The sequence below is a fragment of the Cicer arietinum genome, chromosome 5 (genome assembly GCF_000331145.2).
Source record: "Cicer arietinum cultivar CDC Frontier isolate Library 1 chromosome 5, Cicar.CDCFrontier_v2.0, whole genome shotgun sequence".
NCBI classification, from domain to species: domain Eukaryota; kingdom Viridiplantae; phylum Streptophyta; class Magnoliopsida; order Fabales; family Fabaceae; genus Cicer; species Cicer arietinum.
Window position 1 is genome coordinate 48,050,645 of NC_021164.2, and position 27,952 is coordinate 48,078,596.

The following is a 27,952-nucleotide window of genomic DNA, read 5'->3' on the forward strand; positions in this document are numbered from 1 at the left end:
AAAAAAAAAAAAAAAAAAAAAAAAAAAAAAAAAGATAGAAAAGAAGAGTGTGCGGCTGCACTTAGTAGAGAGAGAAAGCGGAAACAAATAAAGGAGAAAGGGGTTTACGCGGATTGAGTTGGACTGATTTTGACAAAATTCGATACTTGAACTAATCTATTATCTTTGGATTGAGTTGAGTTCTAAATCTGTATTTATTTCATTTAACTCGAACCAAATTGACCCAATCAAAAACGAGTTGAGTTGGCGGGATATACATAAATAGTAACTTGTTTTTTTTATTTTGTGGAAGAAACACAAATAACAACAATAACATTTTAATTGAATAAAAATACATTTAATACTTGAATGTCTCAAAAACCATAAAATTTCAATCACATCATTCAATTCTTAAAAAAGCCAACAATCTCTCACAAAAAAATAAATCTAACAATCTTTAAATACATAAATAAATTCAACAAGCTTCAAATATATAGGTAAAGCCAACATAAATCAATAAAATATGAAAATTCATCAATTCTAAGCAATGTCAACTTCAAGTCCAATAAGTCCAAACACTTCACAAGTTCCTCAAATTATGAAAGAGAACAATTGAGAATCTGTAAAAACAAATATCAATAATAAAAGAGAGGAAATAAAAAGGAGAAATAATAAATAAATAAATAAAATATACATGAAACAAAGCAATAACAAGTACCTTAAGATGTAGTAGTGATTGTGTTAAGCACAACAGCAGTCACCCAACATCAATTGAAACTAATCTAGACAACTCTAAAATTTTAAATACAATACACAATCTCATTAGCACATCAAATAATTAAAAGAATAAACAAAAATAAGGAAAATCAATTTGAAAATTAAAATAAAACATCGTATTCGACTCAATCTTTTGTACTTCAACCAACTCAGGTGCTAAATCAATTTTCTTAGTAGATTTGATCCAATCTTAGGTACAAATCAAAGCTTCAATCGTAGTGGCATTTAATGAACTACAAAATGAATTGAGGATTCGACCTATTGTACTAAACATCGTCTCAAATGATACACTAGACACTGTCATAACCAAAATATCTCTAGCTATGCGTGAAAGAATATGATATTTATTTATTTTTCCTTTCCACCATTTAAGAATGTCAAAGGAGTGCTTGTCAACACCATCCTCTAAATACCTATCCAACTTACTTTTCTGCAACTCGCCTTGTTTTTTCTTCATGTTCAATCTAAACAAATTTTCCCAATCATCCTTATCCCCCTTTTGAATGTTAGAATGTGAGTGCATGTTGAGATTCGAGGTACTAGAATCACTAGCTTCATTAATAATGGGATACAAAACAATATAGTGTTCAATCAATTTACCGATGAGATTTTTTTGTTTTTCCATCATATCATCAGACTTATTAGTGTCATACATTCTTTTAAAACAAAGCTCAATATACTCAAGCTTATAACGGGTATCAAGAAAAACAACAACAAAAAAAAGAAAATTTATCTCACCACTATCCAAATATTTGTTGAATTTTACTTGTATATTTGCAGTTATCTTTTTCAAAACAACATATTCTCTGTTCTTTCCATTTAGTCGATGTTTTTTGAATTTCAATCAACTGCTTAAAAAAAGAGTTGGTTGTAACATGTAATGACCTAGAAAAAAGAAAGGGTCGCTTCATAGAAAGTCCTCCAAAACTTCACAAAAACATGGGAACGTTTCCAATCAGTTTCATTAGGACATCATCCTATCTCACTACCATTAGACACAAATATCACATCAACAGTTCTAAACGATAAAATGCATGCTCATATTGTTCAACAATATCCAACATAAAAAAGGCGGAGTTCCACCTAGTTTGTACATCAAACGTTACCATTACTTTAGAACATACATTCACAACTTCTACACACTTCTTAAAAGTAGCTAACCTACTAGGAGAAGACTTGACAAACTTACATGCAACCCTTACGTTAGAAATTGATGAGTCAATTTCCTTCAAACCATCAGTGACAATCAAGTTGAATACATGTGCACTACATCTCATATGTAAGTACTCCCCATTAAATAAAGTACGACCTTTCCAAACAATCATACCTCTATTTAGATATGCAATAGCCAAGTTGTTAGCACTTGCATTATCAACAGTAACACAACAAATAGACCTAATCCCCCACTTTTTCATGCAATTTTCTAAAGTTATCCCTATGATTTCATCTTTGTGGTCGAAAATCAAACTAAAACTCACATATAATTCAAATCCCACCCATTATCAATATAATGAGATGTTACACACATATAATTCATATTTTGGATCGATGTCCAAGTATTAGTAGTCAAAGACACCATATGTTTATTTTTAGACAACGCACTTTTCAACTTTTCCTTCTCATCAAAATAAAATTGCAAGCAATCTTTAGCAACAGTAACACAAGAAAAAAATTTAAATATAGGTTGAGCCTTACTCATGAATTGTTTGAACCTTTAATTTTCAACATATTTAAAAGGGAGTTCATCAATAATTACCATCTTTGCAAGTGTTATTCTAGTTCTCTCTTGATTAAATTCAACAAGTTTAAAACTAACACTATTAGCTTCATCATCATTTTTCTTTCCAAGAACAATTTCCTTTTGTTTCTTATCAACATGCCTATTTGGATTTCACAAACACTTATTTATATGTCTAAGCAAGTTAGTGGTTCCATGACTATAATTATTTGTTGCTTACACTTTCTCACAATACTTACATGTACCTGTATCATTTCCCTTAATAAAATGCAACCAAGCCCTAGAAGAGGCTTTACTAGGTTTACTTTTGCTTACCTTGTTGCTTGAGTTGGCAGCAATGGTGAGAGGGCTAAATCTTGTGCATGTTGTGATGAAGCCTCTTATTCTTGTGGAGCAAATTGATTATGAGCTTCTTGTACTTGTTACATTTGTCTCAAATCTATACAATAATATAGTTAGAAAATTTCAAATTCAACCTAAAACAGTTCAATCAAAATACAATGTTCATGTCGTATGCCATACTACAGTTGCATGTGGCCGAATGATATGTTATATACAAGATAACCTACCTATCAGAGACTCAAAGTGAAATTTCATAAATGATTACATTTGTTTGACCACTTTTTTTGAAAAAAATACTTTTAGAAAAAGTTTTGTTGAAAACTTACATGTTTTGGATAAGATTTTGAAAACAAAAAGTCGAATTTCGATTTGTGTTGAGAAACTAACTTGAATAGCTTTAGAAAAAAGAATTACAATAGATGAGAAAAAATTTGAAGAAATGAAGATTATAGAAAAAAACAACTATTGTATGTATGCTTAAAATTACATTCCATATGCTTAAATTACCTAGAAAAAACAACTATTCTATGTATGCTTAAGTTACATTCCAGAAACAAATGAAGATGTCTAGAAAATTCTTAAGAAACTTTTTTAAAGGCTTCGTCCATGAAAAAAGTAGGAAGAGATGAATCAATCATTCATTTCCTTGTTTATTGTGATTGAGAATCTTTTGCTTTTATTCATTGAACGAGAAAAGTAAGCGGACGCGACTGGAAATAGAGAGAAGAGACGAAATGAGAACTCACTATATTCGGCTATTCGTGTGACCGACGCAAGGGATGGGGTTATGTGTTGAATAAAGTGTGGAAGAAGGTGGGCGGCAGCGCGGTTGCTAGAACAGAAGAAGAAGGTGTGCGGTGGCTGTTGAAAAAAGAAGAAGAAGAATAATAATGAAATCATATTGGGCTTTCAAACAAAATAAACTAAAAAAATATAACTAGTCACTGGGTCGGGCCTACGGGTTCAAATTGTTGAACCCATTACCCGAACTAAATATAAACGGGTTTCAATAGGTTGGGTCAGGTCGGACCCAAAAGTGACTAAGTACGGGTAAAAATTGGGTTGGATGACCGGGTTGTCGGGTCAACCCGCACCCATACACTCATAATTGATCGTTTTCGGACTGGTTACCGTGCATAGATCGACAAAGATTGACGTGAATGTAGATGATCATCTTCAGATTGGTTATTGGGGGTATCCAAGCATCATTAAAACATATATTATAGACAATTCACTTAATGAGATAATTAAACTTAAATAAAATATGAGTGTAAGATGCATGATTCATGCAAGCCATGTATTATAGACAAGTTTGTTTTTCTTCATGTCCTCGTGTTTAGATTCCCCAATTGGTAGGATCTTAGACGTCCCAATATGAGGAATACCACTTTCACATAATGACACCTTGTACATCAGTGGGATCTTCTTCAAAGGCAAAGTATTGAAGCAAAGTCCATAATTTAAAATGATTACTCTTCCTCCTTCTTACACACTCCTATATCTTAAGAGTGTATTAAGTTTCATGTATATGTTTTCCAAGCATCAAAATATTTAAAATATATGTTTGTTCATATTTTTAGACATTTCAAACTCTAGCATTTAGTGTCATAAAGTACGTTTTAAAACACTAAAACAATCAGCGATAAAATGTATTACTTCTCAAAGAGGTGTAATATATGCACATAATGTCAACACACGAAAGTGTATTGCCATATTTGCATAAGGTAATGTAAACAAATACAATGGGAATAAGAAACAAAACACCATGTTTCAGTTGAAAATGTAGGGATGTTTGTATTTAGTTTTGCTTTGAAGAATAACAAATGCTAGATATTCTTGTAATTTAGAACTTTCATTCAACTTCCAAGAATAAAGATTGCACAAGCTGGAGTCATCTCAACTTTGTAAACCTTGAACTTTTTATAGGTTTTTTTTTAATTATTTTTTTTATCCCTAACTTTTGAAACTCACGAGGACATACTTTTTTCTCGTATGCCTCTTTAAGTCTTCAATTGGTAAAATTGTGATTGAGTCCACTATGACTCTTCTTGTTTTGTTTCCATCACGCTCTTCCAAATTTTTTTAATTATTTTTTTTATCCCAAACTTTCGAAACTCACGAGGACATACTTTTTTCTCGTATGCCTCTTTAAGTCTTCAATTGGTAAAATTGTGATTGAGTCCACTATGACTCTTCTTGTTTTGTTTCCATCAAGACTCTGATCGAGGGAATTTCAACTTCAGTGGGAAGTACTGCTTTCATTCCATATACCAATGAGAAATGAGTTGCCCCCTTTGAGGTGCGAATGGAGCTTCTATAACCATGTAATGCAAATGAAAACATTTCATGACAATCTTTATATGTCTCTACCATCTTTTGGATTAATTTTTTAGTATTCTTATTTGTTGCCCCTCTACTGCTCCATTCATCTTTGGACGATATGGTGAAGATATATGGTACTGAATTTTGAAACTATCATACAAATTCTTTATCATTTTGTTATTCAGATCGGTCACATTATCAGTGATAATCTTATTTGGCAAGCCATACTGACAAATCAATTATCTTTTAATGAATCTGACAACCACACTCCTTGTCATATTGGCATAAGAAGCGGGTTTAACCTATTTTGTGAAATAACCAACATATACTAGGCTAAATCGGTGTTTGTTTGAAGTCTTAGGCTTAATGAGTCCAATAACATCCATTCCCCACATTAAAAATGGTCATGGTGACCTCAAGACATTCAAAGAGGTTGGCGGTACATGTACTTTATCAACATAGACTTGACATTTATGACATTTCTTCATGCAATTAAATCAATCAGACTCCATGGTCAACCAATAATAGTCAGCCCTCAAGATTTTCCTTGCCATTGCATGCCTATTCACATGTATTCCAAAAGAATCTTCCTGAATATCTTGAATGATTTTCTCTGCGCCAGTTTCATCAACACACCTAAGAAGCACTATATAATGATTCCTCTTACAAAGCACATTACCATTTAAGAAGAAATTCATTAACAACCTTGTTATAACCTTTTTGTCATTCTTTGAAGTACCCATTGGACCTTGTTTTTAACATATGATTTGATATCACGAAACCATGGTTTGCCATCAGACTCTCCTTCCATCGCTAGACAATATACGAGATTGTCTCCATATACCTCAAGCATTCTTACTTTCGATTCAATGGTTGCTTCCATGCCCATGGAAGATGCCTCATATTCTGTCATATTATTTATGCAGTCAAAACACAACCTAGTGGTAAACAAAGTCAAATAGTTCTCTGGGGAAATCAAAACGGCTCAAATTTCATGCCTTAATGCGTAAGAAGCACTATCAAATACCAAAGTCCATTTTTCTTTATAAAAAAAATATATATTTCTTCAAATAAAGACATTATATCTTCGTTAGGGAATTCAAATTGCATTGATTGATAATCTTCTACACGTTGACGCACCAAATACTTTGCCAACGCACTTCCTTTAATAGCCTTTTGTGTGACATACACCATATCATATTCTGATAACAACATCTGCCAACGAGCATTCCTTCTAGTAAGATTAGGCTTTTAAAAAATTTACTTGATTGGGTCTATTTTAGAAAGCAACCAGGTTGTATAGCATAACATGTATTGTCTCAATCGACGAGCAGCCCATGCTAATGCACATCATGTTCGTTCTAGCAATGAATACCTTGTTTTGCAACTAGTAAACTTCTTTCTCAAATAATAAGTTGGGTGTTCTTTCTTTCCAAATTCATTATGTTGCGCTAGTACACAATCCATCGACTCATTGAGTACTATTCAATACATAATAAGTGGTTTTCCAAGAACGTAAGGCACCAAAGTTGAAGGTTTTAACAAGTACTGCTTAATCTTCTCGAAAACCTTATAACAATTCTCATTTCATTCAACCTTTTGGTCTTTATGCATCAAATTAAAAATTAGCTCCCATGTTGCAGTGAGATGTGATATAAACCTAGCAATGTAATTTAATCTACCCAAGAATCCACAAACTTTTTTCCCTATGCGAGGAGCTGACATTTGTTGTATTCCTCGCACTTTCTTCATATTTACTTATATCCCTTTTTGACTAACAATAAATTCAAGTAACTTGTCTGATCTCACAACAAAAGTTCATTTAGTTGGGTTTAATCAAAGTATGTATTTCATCAATCCTGCGAATAGCTTATGAAGGTTAACAACATGGTCTTTTTCGATTTTAGACTTTGCAATCATATCGTCCACGTAAACATCTATCTCCTTATGCATCATGTTATGGAACAAAGTCATAATCGCCCTCTAGTAAGTTGCTCCAACATTCTTCAATACGAATGACATTACTTTATAGCAAAAAGTTTCCCATTGTGTGATAAATGTGGTTTTCTCCATATCTTTAGGGGACATCTTGATTTGGTTTTACCCTAAGAAACCATCCATCAAGGAGAATAAAGAATATTGAGTAGTGTTATCCACCAAGACATCACTACGAGGTAATGGGAAGTCATCTTTAGGACTAGTTCTATTCAAATCTTGATAATCAATGCACATTCGATCCTTCCCATCATTCTTTGGAACTGAGACAACGTTAGCAACCCATTGAGAATACTTGGCCACCTCTAAGAAACTTGCGTCAAATTTTTTTTGACCTCTTCTTTAATTTTAAGCGACATGTCAGACCTCATCCTCCTCAATATCTATTTAATAAGGGGTACATTCAGGCTTGAGTGGTAACTTATTCTCAACTATGTTATTATCAAGCCCATGCATATCCTGATATGACCATGCACAAATTTGCACATAATCAAACAAAATTTTAACCAATTTTTCTCTTTCACTTTCTTTCATGGAGACGCCAATTTTAACTTCCTTTTTGTCATTTTCAGTTCCCAAATTGATCACCTCGATGGGTTCTTGATAATGCTGAATCATCTAAGTTTCTTGTTCCACTAATCTTGTTAGTGCAGGGGGAAACTGATAATCTTCTTCACAATCCTTATTAGCATGATTAACTGGGGATTCAAAATTACAGGAATAAATCATAGCAATGCTACTTTCAAATGAACCATTTTCTGATCTACATTATTTCAATTAATGATAAAAAAAAAGGAAAACAAAATGAATATAGGTTTTAAGAAATCAAATGAGAGAAAAATATTTGGAGAATTCAAAATGCATTTATTAATAACAAATACTGAATTGAAATACATGTACTCCCTAACAATGAGTTATCCTAAAACCTTGGGCAGAGCAAAAGGATTTGAAAATACACAATTACTTTGAGCATGAATCAGAAACCAAAGGAAACTCGATAATCTTCCAGTTCTCGAGACTTGTGGTTGGAGGACAAGGGTACACAAAATCGAAAGCATCATCATCCACATGATCTTCTTCGGTGACAACCACTTGGTCAGCGTATATCATTCTTGCACTCTGAAAACTTTCTCGAATGTTGCAAATAACCATCTTCTCTGTATTTGGTGCTCGATTTTCTAGATGAGTCATCTTGTTCTCCCTTTTTTATTTTGCGACTATATCCTTATCAATCTTGGTAGATATATATATCTCAGCCCATATATATCATTCTTCTCAAGTAATCCCATCAATTTCCTTAATTTTACAAAACCCATTTTTCTAACATGGCTTTTGCAGACATCAAATATGTAGTATATAATTTTGGTTTCTTTGTAGGAGACCCTACACCCACGAAGACAATGCTTGAAATTTCCAAGGCTTGAAAAGAAGTCTTTATGGCTTCTTTGTAGCTTCAGTGTAGCCCATAGAAGATAAATAACTTACTAACATTTCTTCATCACCAAAGATTATTATTAACTTGTTGTCTATTATAAGAGACTATTTAGAAGGATACTTTTTCCTCTAACACTTGTTAGATTCCCTTATGCCAATTGAAGTAGAATATTAATATCAAATTAAAAACTAAAAGTGACATTTATTTTAGACAATATTTTTTAACTAATGTGACATTAATTGTTGATCGGGTAAGAAATAATCATATACAAAAAGTACACATTAATTCTACATATTAATTACAAAAACAAAAATAAATCAAATCAAAATATTTTTCTAAAACTTTTTTTCTGGTGCATCCATCGCAAGGATGATAATAACTAATAAGTCTAGTAAGTTAAATGATTGAAGTGGAATAAACCGAAATAATTTCAATGGGACTTCCAAACAATTAGTAGTTGAAAGGTAAATTATTTTACCTGTGGGAAAACATGTTATTATTAAGTAAAGGTGGAAATTGAGTGGGTTCACATTGACTAGCTTGGTTGGAATATTTATTTGATGAAAATATCAATGGTATATGCTTCTTTGAAATTTGAAATTATAGTCGCATAATTTTTTTGCAATTCTAATATCTAGGACTGTGAAAAAAATCTGATTAGGACTCAAATCTAAAATTGGTTCCAAATCAATTTTAAATATTCGGTTCAAATCATATGGTTATAATCCGATTTATTTATAAACCGGTTGAATACTCACTTATGTTTTATATTTGGTTTTTATCCACTACCAATATTTTGTTAATTTTGAGATTTTGTTTCTTGAAAAATTTTAGAAATAATTTTTCAAAAAAATGTCGAAAAAAAATTATATTTTTTTTCTTAGAAAAAGTTTAAATCGAATTATTTCTCAAAAAATTTGGTGAGAAATTTTTTTTAAAAATTTATCGAAATAAATAATTTTTTTAAAAAAATAAATATTAAAAGATAATCAAATTTTAACTAATTTTTGAGAAAAAATTGATTTTAACATTAAATTTTTCAAAACCGGTTGCTTAATTATAAATCGGTTATTTAATCATAACCAATTTTACAATTAATTTTATAACCGCTTTTAAATCAAATAATGAATTTAGTTATAAATCTAAATTCATATATTAGTTTTAAAATGAATATGGTTTAGTTTAAAAAAAAAAAAAACCTGCACACCCCTACTAATCTCCGTGATTTTTGAAATTTCAGATATTTTATACCTTTATCAATTTGGACACATAATTTTAATGATGTGACGATCTAATTATGAAATTATCACTTATATATATATATATATATCCCTAAACCCTATATATATATATATATATAAAAGAATGAATGTCATGTCATTTTTCATTTTAATTTTAAATAACTTAAATCATTTTAATAAATTCTAAAATGCTTATTTAGTTTTAAAATATAAAACTAATTAAGTTAAAAAAAAAAAACGAACAAACAGATGGAGATTGCAATTTTGGGATTTTCTTTGGTTTTATTTTTTTTATTTTAACTAATTAAATTAAGGGAGGGGATTTGTGTTTTTTTTTTTTAACTATATTAAATTGACACACTTTGAAAAAATAATACTAAACTGACCTACTTTTGAAAATTACTAGATGATCACACTTTCTGCTTGCGATGAATCGAAAGCTTTTTCTTTTTAAACTCAATAGAAAATCATATCTCTAGACGACTATATACTGAGCGTAATTTTTTTTTCTTCTTATTTTTATAATTACAAGATTATTTATTTAATAAAATAAAAATAACTATAATATTTTAAAACATATGTATGAACAGTAAATATCATTTCTCATACCAATATATGCATATTAATATGTAATACAAGCACGCACATATTAGCAATAACTATTAGTAAACTGTGAAGTAGGTTTCCCTAACCTTAACTAGTAGGTGCTCTACTTCTGTGAAAGCTATTTAACTTTACCATCAAAGTTACATAGAGCTTGTCAACCACTCGATCAAGAAACTGATAGTATGCATGTCTCCATTTTCTAATCAGAAACAAAGAGCCACAAAATCTCCAGATGTAGTTGCATTTTTAGGATTTTTGTCTTTTGTGGTACAAATGTTAAGAGGTGCTCCACATAATTTTGGATTCTCAATGTAGCAAGATGCATATTGTTATTTCGGTGCTGATGGAATAACCACTACTAATGACCCAAGTAATTCAATTATTTTACTTATCTTTAAATTATTCCTTTTTATTTTTTATAAAACAATTTCATATTTTTTTTTTCTTTGTTTAACGACAGGCAATGGATCTTGCAAGTTTGAGTATATTCCTTGATTGAAGTTTGGAGTTATTTCATTTCTCAAGTCTGCATCTCTTAAATTCAAGTTGTTTTATATTATGACATTAAAGTTTTTCTCTTCTACAATCTAAATGGTTGACAAATATTACCTCCCAGCAGTGTTTTAATTTTAAAAACTATTCTTAAAAAGCACAAATTGAAAAAAAAAAGTATTGTTTATTTAAATTTTAAATATCATTAAAAACTTATAAACAACGTTAATAGCCTAAAAAAAAGAAAAAATTCATAATATCATCGATAATATCAAAAATCTAATTTTTTTTCTTTAAGATTTTGAGTTTTTTTTTTTCTAGACCCTATAGTGTCGGATAAATTTTTTATCTTTTGATATTTTTGAGACCCTAGTCTTAATAAATAAATAAAAATTGAGTCATGTATTGTTGGTCTGCAAGCACATGTCCATTGTTAGTTGTTAGTCCTACTACCTACATCCATGTATACAAGACCCCCCAAAAAAAAAAAGTAATATAATTAAATGTAAGTTTGTAAAACTTTTCTCTGTACTATTTTTTTTTTTTTTTTTAAGTTTTTCATTATACAACCGAAAAACTTTTTTTTAAGTTTTTTGGTATAAAGGTTAATTTAAAAAAAAAATATATATTCTAGTTAAATTTTTCTAAAATTCCAATTGAATTTAGTGGGGATAAAACTTTTAAAATCACTGATCATCAATTGTACTATCCAAAATATCGCGAATAACCTTAAGTTTTACTAATAGGTATGAGCTTTCGAAAAATTCTATACATTTTGACTTATTATTGTTTTCGTTGTCTCTTCTTCTCAATCATAGAACAAAATGATTTAGGGTTAGTTTTTAGTTTTAATTCTCTCCTCTACATCAATTTTTTATTTATTTATATTTTTATTTAAAAACTGGTTTTCACATAAACCTATTTTCTATTTATTTTTTTTCTTTCTGTTATCTCGCTGATTAAGTGCACGTTTGATTTTTTCATCTCGTTACAATATTTATTTTATTCAGATTCATATATTAACCTTAATCCAATATAGACAAATTCAATTAATGACTTCAACATTCTAAACGTTGCATTTTAATATGCATAAATGAATAGTGAACTATAATTGAAATTTAAAAATTTAATCTATAACTATAATCATAAAAATATAAATAAATTAAACTTAAATAATTTCTAATGATAAATAGTGTTAATCAAACAAAACTAATTATAGTTCATGTAGTTTTTAATATGTATAATTTACAATTGAACTAAATATAATATCATAAAATCATGACTTCGAATGTATTTGGTGATTATCCATTCTAAAACACAAAATAGCATATAACCGAAGCACCAAATAACCTCTTATTTGGTCTTAGGAAAAAAATGCACAAATTCAATAAATTTAATAAGTCAAGTAATACATTGATTACACATTTATTTATTCGTTCAAAATTGTTCAATTCATGATTCTTATTGCAAATTGTACTCATTTTTATCCCGATTATTTTAAAAGAATATTAATTTTAACTAATTCTTTAATAACAATTATTTGTCATGTGTATTATTTTTATAATAAATTATAATTATTCTCATTTTTGTTTAAAAGATATAAAAAATATATTAATTTTAATTAATTAATTAGTGATAAATATTTATCTTGTATATCGATTTTACATTTCTACAGCTTCTTTAGTGATTGATTTTCAAAAAGACGTGAAAAAATTAAAGTATAAAAAAATAATAGTGTGGACATTATAACTATTCTCATTTTTATTATAGTGTAAAAAATTATAGTTTGTATTTCTTTGTTCTCCATTTTACTCTCGGTATGTTTTTTTAATCAATTACATAATTAAAAAATTAATTAATGACAAACCTTAATCATTTGTATAAATTATATGTTCGGAGAACTTCTTTAACTTATTTCAAAAAAAAAAACTAACATGAAAGAATTAAAGTATAAAAAATTATAATTAATGTAATATAATTGTCTTATTTTTATGTTGATGATATTAAAATATAAAAAAAAAATAGTTTGGACATTATAACTATTCTCATTTTTATTATAGTATCAAAAATTATAGTTTGTGTTTCTTTAAGTGTTCTCCATTTTACTATCGGGTACGTTTTTTTAATCAATTATATAATTAATATAATATGATTATTTTTATTTTTATTTAGAAGATATAAAAAAAAAAAGAATTTAACTAATTAATTAAGGCTAGAGGTAGAGATCAAAAAGCTATAGGAAGAATAAGTGTGACTTTGAATCTTCGTCGTCTATAGAGAAAGAATTGCTCAAGAAAAGATTTATTCGACAACATTGCGTAGAAACGACGATTTATAGTGTATTAATTATGATGTATTAATTATTAATTATTATGGTGTGTCTATGGTGTATTATTTATAGTGTATTAATTATTTAATGGTGTATTAATTATTGATTATTTAATGATGTATTTATAGTGTATTAATTATTAATTATTTATAATATATTATTGGTTTAATTGTAGTTTTGGTCCCCTATTTTAGCTGAATCGTGAAAGTAGTCCCCCAATTTATTTCTCCCCAGTTTTGATTCCCAAACAGATAAAATTTCATTTTTTTTTGCGTTTATTTAAGTCACGTAATGTCTCAAGATCTCGTGTTGCAACAATTGTACATGAAATCTATAATCATAACTGGTGTAGTGCAACTTTAAAAATGACATTTCTTCAAATTTTGAACCAAAATTCTATTTGGGACAAAAATTGAGGAGAAATAAAATGGTGGGACTACTTTCGTGATTCAACTAAAATAGGGGACCAAAAGTGCAATTAAACCTATATTATTATTTAAAATATTTATGGTGCATTATTTATGGTATTTTTTGCGTTTTTAAAATATTTCTTAGAAAGTTTTAATGTTTTACGCAAACACCTTATATACGGGAAAACTTTAAATCTTTCTATTGAAATTTTTTGTTAGTACAATTTTTTCACTTTTGTACCGAAATTTTTTTTGAAGTTTTTCGGTAAAAACCTTCTAAATTTTAATTTGACATCGCGAAATTAATGTAATTGATATCATGTAATATTTCTTTTTTAATTGATTTAATATTGTTGAGACAATATTAAATTTAGAAAATATTTATATGTTTTAATTTTAAAGGATTTTGATTAAGTAAAAGTTTTGTCTTTCATAAAGCCTTAAACCGGTTGCTTTAGTGGCCAAACTCACTCATAATCAGGGTGGTTTGTTTTAGGTTTGATCGAAAAATCAGGGGTTGAGAGTTCAACTCAACTCAAATGAAATTGATAACTATTATGAATGAGATTTTATAACTCATAAACTCATTTTATGACCTCGCCGAACATAAACTATATTTTTTTTAAATATAATTTAAATAGATAATCAAATACATGGAAAAAAAATATAGACAATCAAATATTAGTCATAAACTATTATAAATTGATCGAACCCAACCCATATGCACACTAGGTAAAATTGAAAGAAAAAAAATTATAAATTATTTCAATTAACTTATAAAAAACATTATACCTCATAAATAGGTATGATGAAAACTTTATAACCTCGTAAATAGCTATCACGAATCAGATTTTATAACTCATAAATTCATTTTATGACCCCGCCAAACATTTATATATATATAGAAAATCAAATATTAATCATTAATGATCGTACCTATATGTGTTGTATAAATGTGTTGTTTGTAAATGAATAAAATAAAATAAGATTCATATATTCTTATAAGAACAATGACTTGTGTAATGTTCAAAAGTTTGATACTTATGGTGTTTGCAACACTATCTTTAAAGGCATATGGTAAAATCAGCATTACACAAATTCATGTTCTTCTGTGTTACCACTTTTTGCAAGAGAGTTTACCAATTGGCATTGTTTCAAAATGAGTTAAATTAAAAGGATATGTTGCATTATGCTATATATATTTTATTTATTTTAATCATATTATTTCAGGAGACTTACAGGAGTGGTGCATAGCTGATCCGCAGGCACCAGATTATGCGGTGCAGGAAGCATTAGATTGGGCCTGCAGTACAATGGGTGGTGATGCAGATTGCACAAATATACAATGGAACCAACCATGTTACATTCCAAATACTGTGAAGGACCATGCTTCCTATGCTTTCAACAATTACTATCAGAGGTTTAAGAGCCAAGGAGCCTCTTGTTATTTCAATGCTGCTGGATACCTCACTACTAATGACCCAAGTAATTCAATTATCTCTTATTATCTTTAAATTATTCCATTTTATTTTTTATAAAACAATTTCATATATTTTTTTTCCCTTGTTTAATGACAGGCTATGAATCTTGCATTTTTAATTATATTCCTTGAATGGAGTTTGGAGTCATTTATCTTCTCAGAGTGAAGACCTGACAAAATCAAAAAATTAAAATGTTCTGTCTGCGTCTTTTAAATTCATGTTGTTTGATATCATGACATTAAATTTTCTCTTCTGCAAATATAAACAGTTGACAAGCACACGTCCATTCTTTCCAAAATCTTATATTGTTTCTGCATTATGAATTTTTCTCTCTTAATATTTTTGAAACCCCATAGTACTTTTAAAAAAATTTGGATCATGTGTTTTTGCCTGCCAGAACTAGCACAGGCCCAATGTCGATCCTACTAAATCCATCCTTGTATATAAAACCCAAAAAAAAAAAAGTGATATAATTAAATGAAAGTTCGTAAAAAATAATTAACACAATTAAAAAGGTGAAAAAAATGTTATAAAAAGGACAAGAAAAGGATTGTAATATTTTATATATGTACACACTACAAATATACACATTGTAAGGTAATATATATAAGTCCAACAAGGTTTTAAAAACCGAGACTAAGAAAACAACCGTAACGAAAAGGTAAAGGTATGTATAGCAGTTTTTTTTTACCGTTGTTTCCGTTTTAACAACGTGAAGAAAAACCAATAATATTATTGCAACGACTGCGACGAATAACTGTTTTTGTGAGATATAAAAATCTAAGATCTTATTTTTTCCACCTCATAATGAATAAAAAAATAATATTTTTATAATGTCATTAGTGCAATTAAATTTTGTTATATCAATTTATATGGACATGTTATATCGGTTACTTGTTCAATATAAAATCAAATCAGAAACAAAGAGCCACAAAACCCCCCAAAAACTTACACCAAATCCAACTCCCATGCCTAGATACAATGACTCTCTTAAAGACTCATCATCTTCATTCTCTATAGATGTAGTTGCATTTTTAGGATTTTTGTCTTTTGTGGTACAAATTTTAAGAGGAGCTCCACATAATTTTGGATTTCCAATGTAGCAAGATGCATCAAAACTTTGAAGTTGAGTTCCTATTGGGATTTTCCCAAAAAAGTTATTGTAAGATATATTCAAATACTCTAAAAAGTTTAAGAGACCCATACTTTGAGGAATCTCACCAAAAAACTTATTATAAGAAAGATCAACAGATTCCATATATTTCATGTGACCAATCGTCTTTGGTATTGTTCCCATAAAATTATTGTGAGATAAGTTCAAAGTTTGAACTTGAACAAGCTGAAATAATTCCAATGGCACTTCTCCAACCAAGTTATTAACTGAAAGATCAATAGTTCTCCTTTCTGGTCTTACATCATACACATAATCATGACCTTTTGTAAATAAATCAATAGTTTCAAGATACCATCCATCCACATTAAGAGTAATCATTTGAGTCAAGTTATACACACACTTTGGTAAAGATCCTAAAAGTTTGTTATGTGAAAGGTCCAAATGAAACAAAGAAGGGAGATTGAATAATTGTGTTGGAATAGTACCTTCAAATTTGTTATCTCTCAATATGATCACTTGTAATTTTTTAGACATCTTGATTGGTATGGTTCCTGAAAATTTATTTTCTCCTATGTTCATGGCTGCAATATTTTTCCAATTAGAGAGATGCACTAATCCTTCACCAGATAACTCATTACTCCATAAGTTAAGGTAAAATAACTCTTTCAAATTCTTCCAACTATATGGAATTGATCCTGAGAAGGAGTTGTAAGACAAATCAATTTTATTGGCCTTTGGTGATATGTTTGGGAGTCCTCCTGTGAAATTATTGTGATCCAACTTTAGATAATAGCTTTTCATTGTTAGGTTAGATATGTCTTCCATCAACAAATTGTTTGATAAATAGAGATAAGGTATTGCTTCTATAAAGCTAGGAAACTTATTTCTATCCACCATTGAAATTTGTGAGCTTGATAAATTGAGATATTGTAATGACTTTTGTGTATATATCCAAGATGGAAAGTTGGGCCCTTGATTTGTATTAGACAAAAGAAGGGTATGAAGTTGAAAAGGAGGAACCCATTCCAAATCTATTTGGAATAAAAAATTTGAACTACTTAAGTCAAGAAAAACTAAATTATAGAGTTTGGAAAAAGTTACTTTTGATATTTCACCAGAGAAATAATTATAGCCAATAGATAAGTGATGTAAGGATGAGAGGTTTCCTAGAGTTGAAAGAACAAAACCACTTAACATGTTTATGGTAAGGTCAAGGTATTGAATATGTTCTAGTTGGCCTAATTCACTTGGAATTGAACCTGTGAGTTGGTTATGAGATAGATCAAGGAGTCTTAGATTTTGAAGGTTTGATAAGGTTGAAGGTATCTCACCATGTATATTGTTGATTGAAATATCAAGATACAAGAGGTCTTTAGTGAGATTAAACAACTCTTTAGGTAATTTAGAGTTGAAATTGTTTTCAGAAAGAACAAGAGTTACAAGTGAAGTCAAATTCATGTAATCAAAAGAAGGGTTGATCACAAAGTTGTTTAGGTTACAATCACTCAATTGTAATTCTAATAGTGAAGGAAGTGTAGCTATTACTTGAAGCCAATTGGTTTCCTTATGAAGATCAATTCTAGAGGTTGAGATACTCCAAGGAAGAAAGTGAAGAAAGCCAATTAAGATTATCCATGTGAAGCTCAGGACTATAGTTGAAGGATAAGTCAAGGTACAAAAGTTTAGATTCATGTGTGATGTTGTGTGGAATAGTTGGAATATTTATCACATCAAATTCATTGTAGCTCAAGTCCAAGTAAGTGAGAAATTCAAGTTGTAGAATACAAAGATTCATCTCACCTTCCAAAGGTTTGGTGTTTAGATCAAGTTTTGTCACTCTATTGGTAATGTTGTCACAATGAACTCCTTCCCATGTACAACAATTTTTCTCAGTTGTCCATGTTGAAATCAGATCAAAAGGATCGATGATTCCCTTTTTGAAGATTAATAGTGTCTCTCGATCTTTCTCATTGCATTGAACTACTCTATGGTTGCTAGACATGCTGTTGGATCTTTTGTTGGAGAATATATTCTGCAAATCTCGAACAATCTATAGTTGAAGGATAAGTCAAGGTACAAAAGTTTAGATTCATGTGTGATGTTGTGTGGAATAGTTGGAATATTTATCACATCAAATTCATTGTAGCTCAAGTCCAAGTAAGTGAGAAATTCAAGTTGTAGAATACAAAGATTCATCTCACCTTCCAAAGGTTTGGTGTTTAGATCAAGTTTTGTCACTCTATTGGTAATGTTATCACAATGAACTCCTTCCCATGTACAACAATTTTTCTCAGTTGCCCATGTTGAAATCAGATCAAAAGGATCGGTGATTCCCTTTTTGAAGATTAATAGTGTCTCTCGATCTTTCTCATTGCATTGAACTACTCTATGGTTGCTAGACATGCTGTTGGATCTTTAGTTAGGGATATTCTGCAAATCTTGAACAATATTTTGGAAATTCCCCTCACATGCGTTTTTGTGGAATGTAGTTATAGATAAAAGAAGCAAAATAAGTGACATTTGTGAAGTAAGAATGGTCATGAATTTGAGAACTAGATTTAATTCAAATTGAAGTATGATTGCTAGATACGATTGTTGTAGCAAAGTGGCATATGTTACAAGATTTTAATGTTTATTATATAAGATGTTAGTTTATGGGAAAACTTGGAAAAGGAAATAGTTATAAAAAAGATGACTTAGAAAAAGCAGTGGAAGACTTGGAAGTTTTAAGCAAGTGATAAGAAAGTATCTAGAGAACATTTTAGTAATTTCAACTTAGTGAGTAGAAGTTTTGTTGCATATTTAATCAAAGGGAGTTACTAAAGTTATGGTTAACTGACTTTATTTATTATTATTATTATTATTTTAATTTAAATCGTAGCTTTTGCTAAATTAATGTAATATAAGATTAAATAACATTTTAGTTTTTATAAAATTTTAATTTTTTTGCTTTTAGTTGCTGGAAATGAAATATTTTTACTCTCTATAAAATTGTTATGCAGAAAGTTTTAATTTCTGTTGAAATGTCGACATAAATTTTTTAATAATTTTTTTACAGACATGTTTACAATTTTATAAAAAGTTTACAGATAAAGAGTTCTAAATTCAATTTTTTAATCTATATTTTTATTATTTTTATCTTGAATTTATGACGTTTAATAATTTATATTTAATTCATCTTAAGTTAAAAAATTATAAACTTCTGTACAATTTTTTTTATAATATTTTAAATATATTTACAAAAAATAATTTAAAAATTTAAATTTTAAAGAACAGTATTGTTAAATTCCAATAAAAATTGAAACTACTTGCTAGATAATTTAAAATATATAATTTTTTACAAAGATTACGAGTAAAATGTTAAAATTTCAAAGGATTAAAAACGTATATAAATATGCATTTAATATAGGAAGACTTGGACTTCAAGAATTTTTTTGAACATCATGTTTTCAACTTGTTGCCAAATTGTTTCAACTTATTATGATTAGTAAAATTGAATTTCTCATTCTCAAGTTGTCGATAAAACAAAACAATTCATCAAATTCGTAAGAATGAAAGGATCATCGTGAGCATAAGGATCAACATGAACAATAATTAAATGCTTTTAAATTATATTATTAACTAGTAAAATATCCTAACATTTAGATGAGTCTCGCATGTTTGTATTTCTTTTAAACTATCGTCAATATGATATTTCAAATTTAATAAATAAAAAAAAAATCCATTTAGTTTTATAAAATATTATTGAAAATCATACATAGTATTGTTTGATTGTAATATGAGAATATGATACAATATCATATAATGTTTTATTAATAATGTGTTAATTTATTTTTAGTTCAATCGGTAAAATTCAATATTGTTATATTGAATGTCTCTAAAATCTCGTAGTTGTGTGCATTAATTATAATAGAATTTTATTTCTATAAAAAAATAAAAAATAATATTCTAATTTATTAAAATTTAACTCACTAATATGTGTTATATATATGTATATAAAAAATTATAATTAATATATTATGATCTTAATATGATTATTATATAAGATATTGGTTTATGGAAAAGCTTGAAAAAGAAAATAACTTCAAAAAAGACGACTTGGAAAAGGAGAAGAAAACTTAAATTTGACGTGAGTGATACGGAAGCATGCAGACAACATCTCAACAATTTCAACTCGACGGTGATTGTTTCAGTCATGTCATATGTGAGTGTGATAGTGCATGGCATCCTAGTCAAAGACGTGTTGTTTTGATTTTATTTTGAGTGGTTAAGTCCAAAATTCTAAGGCTGAATTTGATGAATATAATATAAATAAACTGTTGTATTTTGTTTTAATATAATGTTCATGAATCAATAATTTAATCTAAAATTTTATTATATTTTGTCTATTTAGTTAAAATTTATATTTTAAATATGAGTTCATTTTTATAATATAAAATTGAAAAATAATAAAATATAAATATAAAAATAATTTTGAAAATATAAATATATAAATCTAATAAAATATAAATATAAAAATAATTAATAGAATTTAATATTAAATTATAAAATATTAATAATTAATTTAAAACATATTTTCAATTTTATCATTGTCTTATATAATTTAAATTCAAAATTATAAAAATACGAAAATAAATTGAAATTTTAAAATAAATATAATTTTTTTATAAGGATATTTTTATCATTTACATAATATATATATATATATCATATATTTATTTCCATCATAACAAATAAAATAACAAATAAAATATAATTATTTAGTTACTCATAAAAAAATTTAATTGTTTATTTATTAGTGTCAATGGATAGTTTTAAATATAAAATTATTTTATTATTTATTTAATTTTTTAATATTTTTTAATTTATAATATTTAAAATATAATAAATTAATTCAAAAAAACACTAATATGTAATTTTTCACAATAGTAATTTTTGTTATTTAAATATAATATATAGTTTAGAGATAAAAGAATGTTATAATCGCAACGAGGGAAAGTAGTGTTAGTAAGTGTTATGAAAAAAATTTAGAGATTACAAAATATTTATTTAACTATAATAATAAATTTTTGCTTTTGCTTTTAAAATTTATTTAATTTCCGTAAAATTTTAAAATTAGGTATTAAAAATGTTGATTCTTTTTTTTTCTTCAACCCCTAATTATAAAATTATTTAATACTTAATATTTATAAAATTATGTTTTTAATTTCTATACAAAGTTACTTTGACTTTTAGTTTCTATAATATTTTCTCCCAATATGTTTAATCTCAACTATTATATCAATTCATGTGCACCTTTCAAAATTTTGAATGATTATAAGTGTATTTAGAATATTATAAACATTTGATCCAAAAAAATTGAACTTTTTAACCAAAAAAAAAATGAATTAAATAAGTTTTAAATGACATAATTGCAAAAACAAAAATAATACAATCTAAAACTAAAAATCGAATTTTGAGATCACTTTTTATAAAGAATTTTATCTTAATACATAAAGTGGTTAAGGAAAAAATTTAAAATTTTATACATACTAAAATATATGTATCCCTTTATTATTATTATTATTATTATTATTATTATTATTATTATTATTATTATTAAGGTTAAAAAAATTTAGTCTTTATAAATTTTTTAATTTATTTTTTAGTCCCAATAAAATTATCTTGCAAACAGTTTTAGTCTCTATTGAACAAAATATGTTTAATTTTTCTTGAATTTTAAAACTTTTGAATGAATTTTTGCAAAAATGTTTAAAGCAATATAAACAGTTTTTCAACAAAAATGTTGAAATTTTTAACTCGAGATAATTTAAATAAGATTTTTTTGAATGTTATAAACCCAAAATTAGCATAATATGAATTTAGAAATTGAATTTTGAACTCATTTTTGTAAAGGGACTTTTTATAATGTTATAAGGTTGTCTATAATAAAATTATTAAAAAAATATATGATTAAAAACTTTATAAATTTGAATATTAATATTGTGTCTCGATCTTTCTCATTGCATGAAACAACCATGTGATTGCAAGACATGCTTTTCTGGAATGTGGTCACACATAAAAGTAGAAGCAAAAGAAGTGACAACCGACATTTGTCATAAAAGATTGTTTGGATTAGAGAACTAGAATTTAATTCAAGAGATGTGCTATGATGTCTGACGTATACTGCATTCTACGACTTTTTCGAGTCTGAATTTAGTTATAGTGTCTTCATGAAAGTTGTAGATATAGATCTTAGCTTTCATTTGCACTTGGTTTGACTCCAATTGAGCATCTACAACTCCTGGCTGAAATACTCTACATAGGTCATGTTGATTTCTCACCAAAATTCAGCATTGCACTAAAACAAAGTAACAACACAACTCTGAAAAATCCCTACTTAATCAAGGAAATAATAACATAAATATTTCATTAAATCAAAGAACTAAAATCAACAAAATATATCAAATAACTCCTTAAATTAACTAATGATTAAAGATAAATAAGATTAAAATCAATGAAAAATATGCATATGATGAAAAGTCATTAAGAGGTTTCAACCTAACTATTTAAGTTGGTCCCACCCTTCTCACTCATTTTCTAGTCGCCCATAATGTTAAGTGTGTAAGTGATATTCACACATGATTTACACCTTAAAGTAACTAGTTTGACAAAAAAAATTAAGTTACTTTGACAAAAAATTCAACACATTTTTTATGGAGTGTTTAAACAACATAATTGTAACATAAGTTTTTGTTGTGGATTAAGATTACCCCCTATAGTTTTGTTCCTTATGTTGGGGTTTTGGCCCAGTTATGTGAGACTATCCTTGTTGTTGTTAGTCATCGCACCAGCTAAAATTTTATTATAGGTCGTGCTCGCATTTTTTCTCTTCAAGATCTTTTCAATAGCTTATTTGATTTTGAAAAGTTGATATACATTGAAGAATGTAATCATTTTCTAATTCCATTAATTTTGGAAATCACAATATTTGATTTCTCTTTTGTTTTACAATCAAAAGTCTTGATGTACCATTATATACTCAATCGGGATCCCGGATCCCTAATTCTTCTACAAAATGAAATAACACTTTATTTTTCTTATCAGACTTGACTACTATGTATTCCCTCTCCTAGTTTCATTATGTCACACACTATGACCATTCATCTGTTACAAGCTTGTTGTCTTCTGTTACTTCAAACTAATGGAAGGTCTTGTGATCCTAGAGGAGGAAATAGATGCCACCATCAATATAGGTGGTAACCAAGCGACTTGAGAAATCGTGGAACTTTGCCTCATTGGAAATTTTTTATTTGACAAATTAATTCATAGACACATCATGAGAGGCCTATTATTGTCAATTGGCGTCCAAGAAAATGTGTCACAGTTACACCTCTAGAACAACGTTGTTTATTTCTTCAATCATTTCATCACCCAACATTTAAAGGGCTATCAATGGTGGTCTGTGGTCATTTGATATAGGCAAGTTTGTTGAATAATTGGGGACCGTGGAGATCATATATAAGATTGTGTGTGTCCATTGATGTGCAAACCCCTTTGAAGAAACATATGAATCTATGCAAGGAAAGCTGGAGTTGGGTTATTGTGTCTCTCAAATATGAAAAAGTTGGTACCTTTTGTTTTTTATGTGGTTTCTTGGGTCATATTGGACCGTTTGTGGGAATCGGTTTGAGAAGGGTGTTGGCAATAGAGAACGAGAATGGAGCCTTCTTCTAAAAGTTGAAGTAAATAAGGAGAATAGTAACTCCAAAAATTGGTGACTCTAGGATTGAAAACCAAACATTCATAATAGAACTAGTGGAGTAGTTAATATGTCCAACAAGAAGAGTGGAGTGGAAATTAATGACAATAATTCTAGACATGACAATTTCAATGTGCCAAATCCTTCAGACAAAATTGAGTTTTTATTATTCAAGCAAACAATGTAATCACTCCAACCATGGTTACAAAGTTGCAACCAATGGGAGGAGGTTCGACCAACATGTTCATGAATAGAACATGATATTGGCTAGTAGCAACAGACAAATCTTGACAGGTCCAATTTTGCTCTTAATTGGGAAGTATTGAAGACTTGAAGTGATTGTTGGGTTTGAAGTAACAATATCAATTATAAGGAAAGGGGGGATTTGAATTATAATTGCCTCTTTTTAAAATTTCTGAATAAAAATTGAAAGTTTAACTCAAGATTGATATTGGTTATAAACGAAGATTGATCTTAGTTAGTGTAAAACAGCAATATCAATTTAATCAATATAAAAAACTGATTTAAAGCATATAATAAATAGAGATAGAGATAGAGAGATCACACAATCATATATCCTGGTTCACCCAAACACGAGTTACGTTCAATCCTCATGAATGTGAGATTTTCCATTAAGTTCTCAAGGCAAGATTGTTCTTGGTTTTCACAGATCAATATTGATCTTTACACAGTTTCTACCTTTCAACTTAGAAATGATTTCCTCAGATTTACCTTACAATATTTCAAAAAGGATTTTGCAAGATACCTTTTATTACATAAAAGGATTTTTACACAACACTCAAGTTAAGTTGACAATGTACCCTTGAGTTACAAAATAATGATTTTGAGAGGGTTAGAATCTAAGTATTGCTCAACTCTTGTTTGAGAAATAGATTCTATATTTAAAACTCAGTTGTTACTGATCTTAACACAACACAAATAGTGGAATTGCAAGCTGGAGAATGATTATGAGAATCTCGAGTATGTTTGAAATGATTGATACTTTGCTTGACACTTTAAGTTGTATTTTGTTCTTTATCTTGAAGTTGTATTTAGAGGCTTCAAGAGTGCTTTAGGAAAACTCATTTATCCGTTGAAATAAGGCTAGCAGTCATGGATAAGATCAAACAGAAACCAAGAGTGTTCAAGCTGAAACCAGGAACATTCTTAGCATCCAAGATCGATCTTCGAATTTTGAGATGAGCTGATTTGTACTTTGTGGTTCTATCAATTGTCTAAGATGATTTCTGTCTTTACGTTAAGTGTGCAGGTCATGATTGAAAGTACAACTTCAGTGTACTTTACAACCTGTAAATTTGTACTTGCATTTGCCTTACTTGAAGAATGATCTTGCTTATCTTGATGAAGGTATGAGATGAATTTAAGCTTCCAGGATCCAATCTTTCATAAATAAAACTGATCATTCTTGTTTAAGACATATGTGAAGAACGTTCTTCGTTTTCCAGAAATATCTCAAGAATAATCTTGATTTTACTAAAGTATGTCAGGATAGACCTTCGTTTTACTGAAGTATGTCAAGAATGATCTTGGTTTAACTGATTTTGCTTTCTTGATTTTTAATGAGATCTGCTTTGAAATACTTGGTACCTAACTTGTTTTGACACACTCAAATGCACATGTTAAATACCAAAATACTTAGAATCATAATTAGAATTCTTAATTAACATTTTGTTTAATTATCATCAAAACATTAATTTGAGGTTTTGTCTTAACAGGATTATGACTTGTGTTTTGCTCCTAATAAGGAAGGTCGAGTTGGTGATATTACTTTATTTTTGCACTCAACTTTCAAATGCACTATTAAGAAAGGGTTACCACTACATTTGGTTTAATAGCTTAGTCACAAATAGAGCTATTGAAGACAAGGTAGATCGCACTTTGAAAATCATTGGTGTTATCAAAATTTCCCTCATGTTATGGTGGAGAATTTAGTGGCACCAACATCATATCATACTAAAGAGAAATATCATAGAACTTCTAATACCAGGTAATAGAAGAGTCAAATTTGAAAGCGCTTGTTTGGTTGAGCCTAAGAATGAAAACTTTGTTATAACACATTGGAGGAACTATTCAAACACTAATTTTGTTACAAAGCATGGTAGGTGTGTTGAAGATATCATTTTTAGGGCAAAATAATTGTCATAAGATTTGCTTTTAGTAAGTGTGTTGAAGATATGAATTTTTGGAGCAAAATAATTGTCATAAGATTCGTTCTCAAGTTCCTAGGTGTCATAAGACCTTGCTACAAGAGAGACAAATGGACAATGCAATTGATTATATGGTGTATAACTCTTTGAGAAAATGTATTAGTAAGTTGGTGGTGAAAAAAAGAGGTTTTTTGGCTTCAACGAGTCAAAGTCTTTTTGGATGAAGGATCATGATTTAAATATACACTTTTTTCATGTTTCCACATCTTGGAATAAAGTGAATTGAATGATTTTTATGGAATATGAAAATGTTAATCGTGTAATAAACACTAATGACATTTGTAGAGGTGCTAAAGATTATTTTAGTCGTCTTTTTCAAACTCAAAATAGTATTCAGAAACCTCTATTTAATGCGTTATCAAATATTTTGGAGGATGTTGATGACTTCTTGTTTCTTGCATCCTTAAATTGGACGAAATCATGTGTAACACCCCGATTTTTAACAGCGCGAGTATTTTTTTTTTTAAAAAAACAAATTCATAAAAACAAAGAATTTTAATTGTAATAGCCCGTTTTTTTTTTTTTTTTTGTAAAACAAACAGAAATCGATTTTCATAAATAAAGGAAAGAAATACCTTTGGATAAATATTTAAGTCGTAACATAACGACAAAAGTTAACAAATATGTACAAGTAGCAGAATAGTTTTTGAAATAAAAATTCAAAGTATTTAAACATCAAAATACACCCGGGGCTATGAAGCCTATCAGACATAGCTCACACCCCTAGAGTATTCTTGGCAGACACCTGTACAAAAGCACTGCCCTAAGAATTTTAACTCCCCCACGTCACATCAAAAGTGATACATGGACCCATCAAAATAAAAGTCTAGCTGACAATATGAGGTATAGGTACAATCTTCCAAATTAAAATAAATACATCCACGAAAGAAACACATATATCCCCTATACAACCATCTAATTTGATCATGCTTCAAAAAAACTATACAATTCGTGTGATCTCCACGCTCCCCACAAGATCCTTCTGATACAATGTATGTCTAACTACGTGTCCATCTCTAGGGTACTACTCGGTAGGATGATCCTTGTAACATCCCGCTTTTTCGGGACATTAACTAATAGAAATTCTAAACGTAGAATTACATATTCGTTTTATTTATTTATGATTATCTTAAATACTCATTTACTTTAAAATCAATTAATAATATTTTTAGTTATATTTTACAAATAATGAATCACAGTATTTACAATCACTAAAAGTGAATTTAATACGTTAAACAAAAGAAACTCCTAGAGTCAAAACTCTCGACGTTTTACTACCCAAACATAAATCCTAGTTGGTCACAAACTTTGGACTTGTGGAAAACTCACCAAACAAGTCTACAACCGATGCAGAAGTATCTCGGAGCCTCCAACTGCATGCTATTGTACTTTCTCACATTTCTCCTATTAGGTTGATCGTGATATTATTCGCTCAAGTAACACTATATTTGACGTCCTGTCAAATGTAAGGGTCATCTCCAAATAACAAATACAGAGCAAATATGCATGCATATATAGTTGTTATAGCAAAATATAAATAAATCATGTACTTCATTTAACAATTAAAAATCACAACTCACCAAAGATATACTAACAATGAAAATATAACAGTACAGTGTTTACGTAATTAATAACATTAATTCACCCAAACGACCAACAACAGGTACAGTGACAATACAAATATAACATTACAATATCTACATAATTAATAACATCAAATCA

The 27,952-nt window shown here is 28.6% G+C and overlaps 2 protein-coding genes and 1 pseudogene across 2 annotated transcripts; 1 reads left to right on the plus strand and 2 right to left on the minus strand.

The window, feature by feature from the left end:
- Positions 1 to 698: 698 nt before the first annotated feature.
- Positions 699 to 7,771, minus strand: LOC105852111 (uncharacterized; annotated as a pseudogene).
- A 6,905-nt stretch (positions 7,772 to 14,676) lies between these two features.
- Positions 14,677 to 15,278, plus strand: LOC105852112 (glucan endo-1,3-beta-glucosidase 4-like). The gene is made up of 3 exons (XM_012715720.1): positions 14,677 to 14,743; positions 14,897 to 15,151; positions 15,244 to 15,278. Exons 1-3 carry the CDS (start codon positions 14,677 to 14,679, stop codon positions 15,276 to 15,278), a joined length of 357 nt encoding a protein of 118 aa, XP_012571174.1.
- A 717-nt stretch (positions 15,279 to 15,995) lies between these two features.
- Positions 15,996 to 18,675, minus strand: LOC101503403 (uncharacterized). Its single transcript, XM_073368417.1, is given in 2 exon segments — positions 15,996 to 17,846; positions 17,848 to 18,675. Coding segments are annotated over 2 exon segments (2,217 nt in total). The 5' UTR covers positions 18,264 to 18,675; the 3' UTR covers positions 15,996 to 16,045.
- Positions 18,676 to 27,952: the final 9,277 nt, after the last annotated feature.

What these genes read in the sequence shown, in the direction of transcription:
- LOC105852112 (XM_012715720.1), top strand. Translation starts at nt 14,677, where the DNA reads ATGACTTGTGTAATGTTCAAAAGTTTGATACTTATGGTGTTTGCAACA. An exon ending in ACTATCTTTAAAGGCATATG is followed by an intron (nt 14,744 to 14,896) that starts GTAAAATCAGCA and finishes ATATTATTTCAG; the next exon opens with GAGACTTACAGGAGTGGTGC. An exon ending in CCTCACTACTAATGACCCAA is followed by an intron (nt 15,152 to 15,243) that starts GTAATTCAATTA and finishes GTTTAATGACAG; the next exon opens with GCTATGAATCTTGCATTTTT.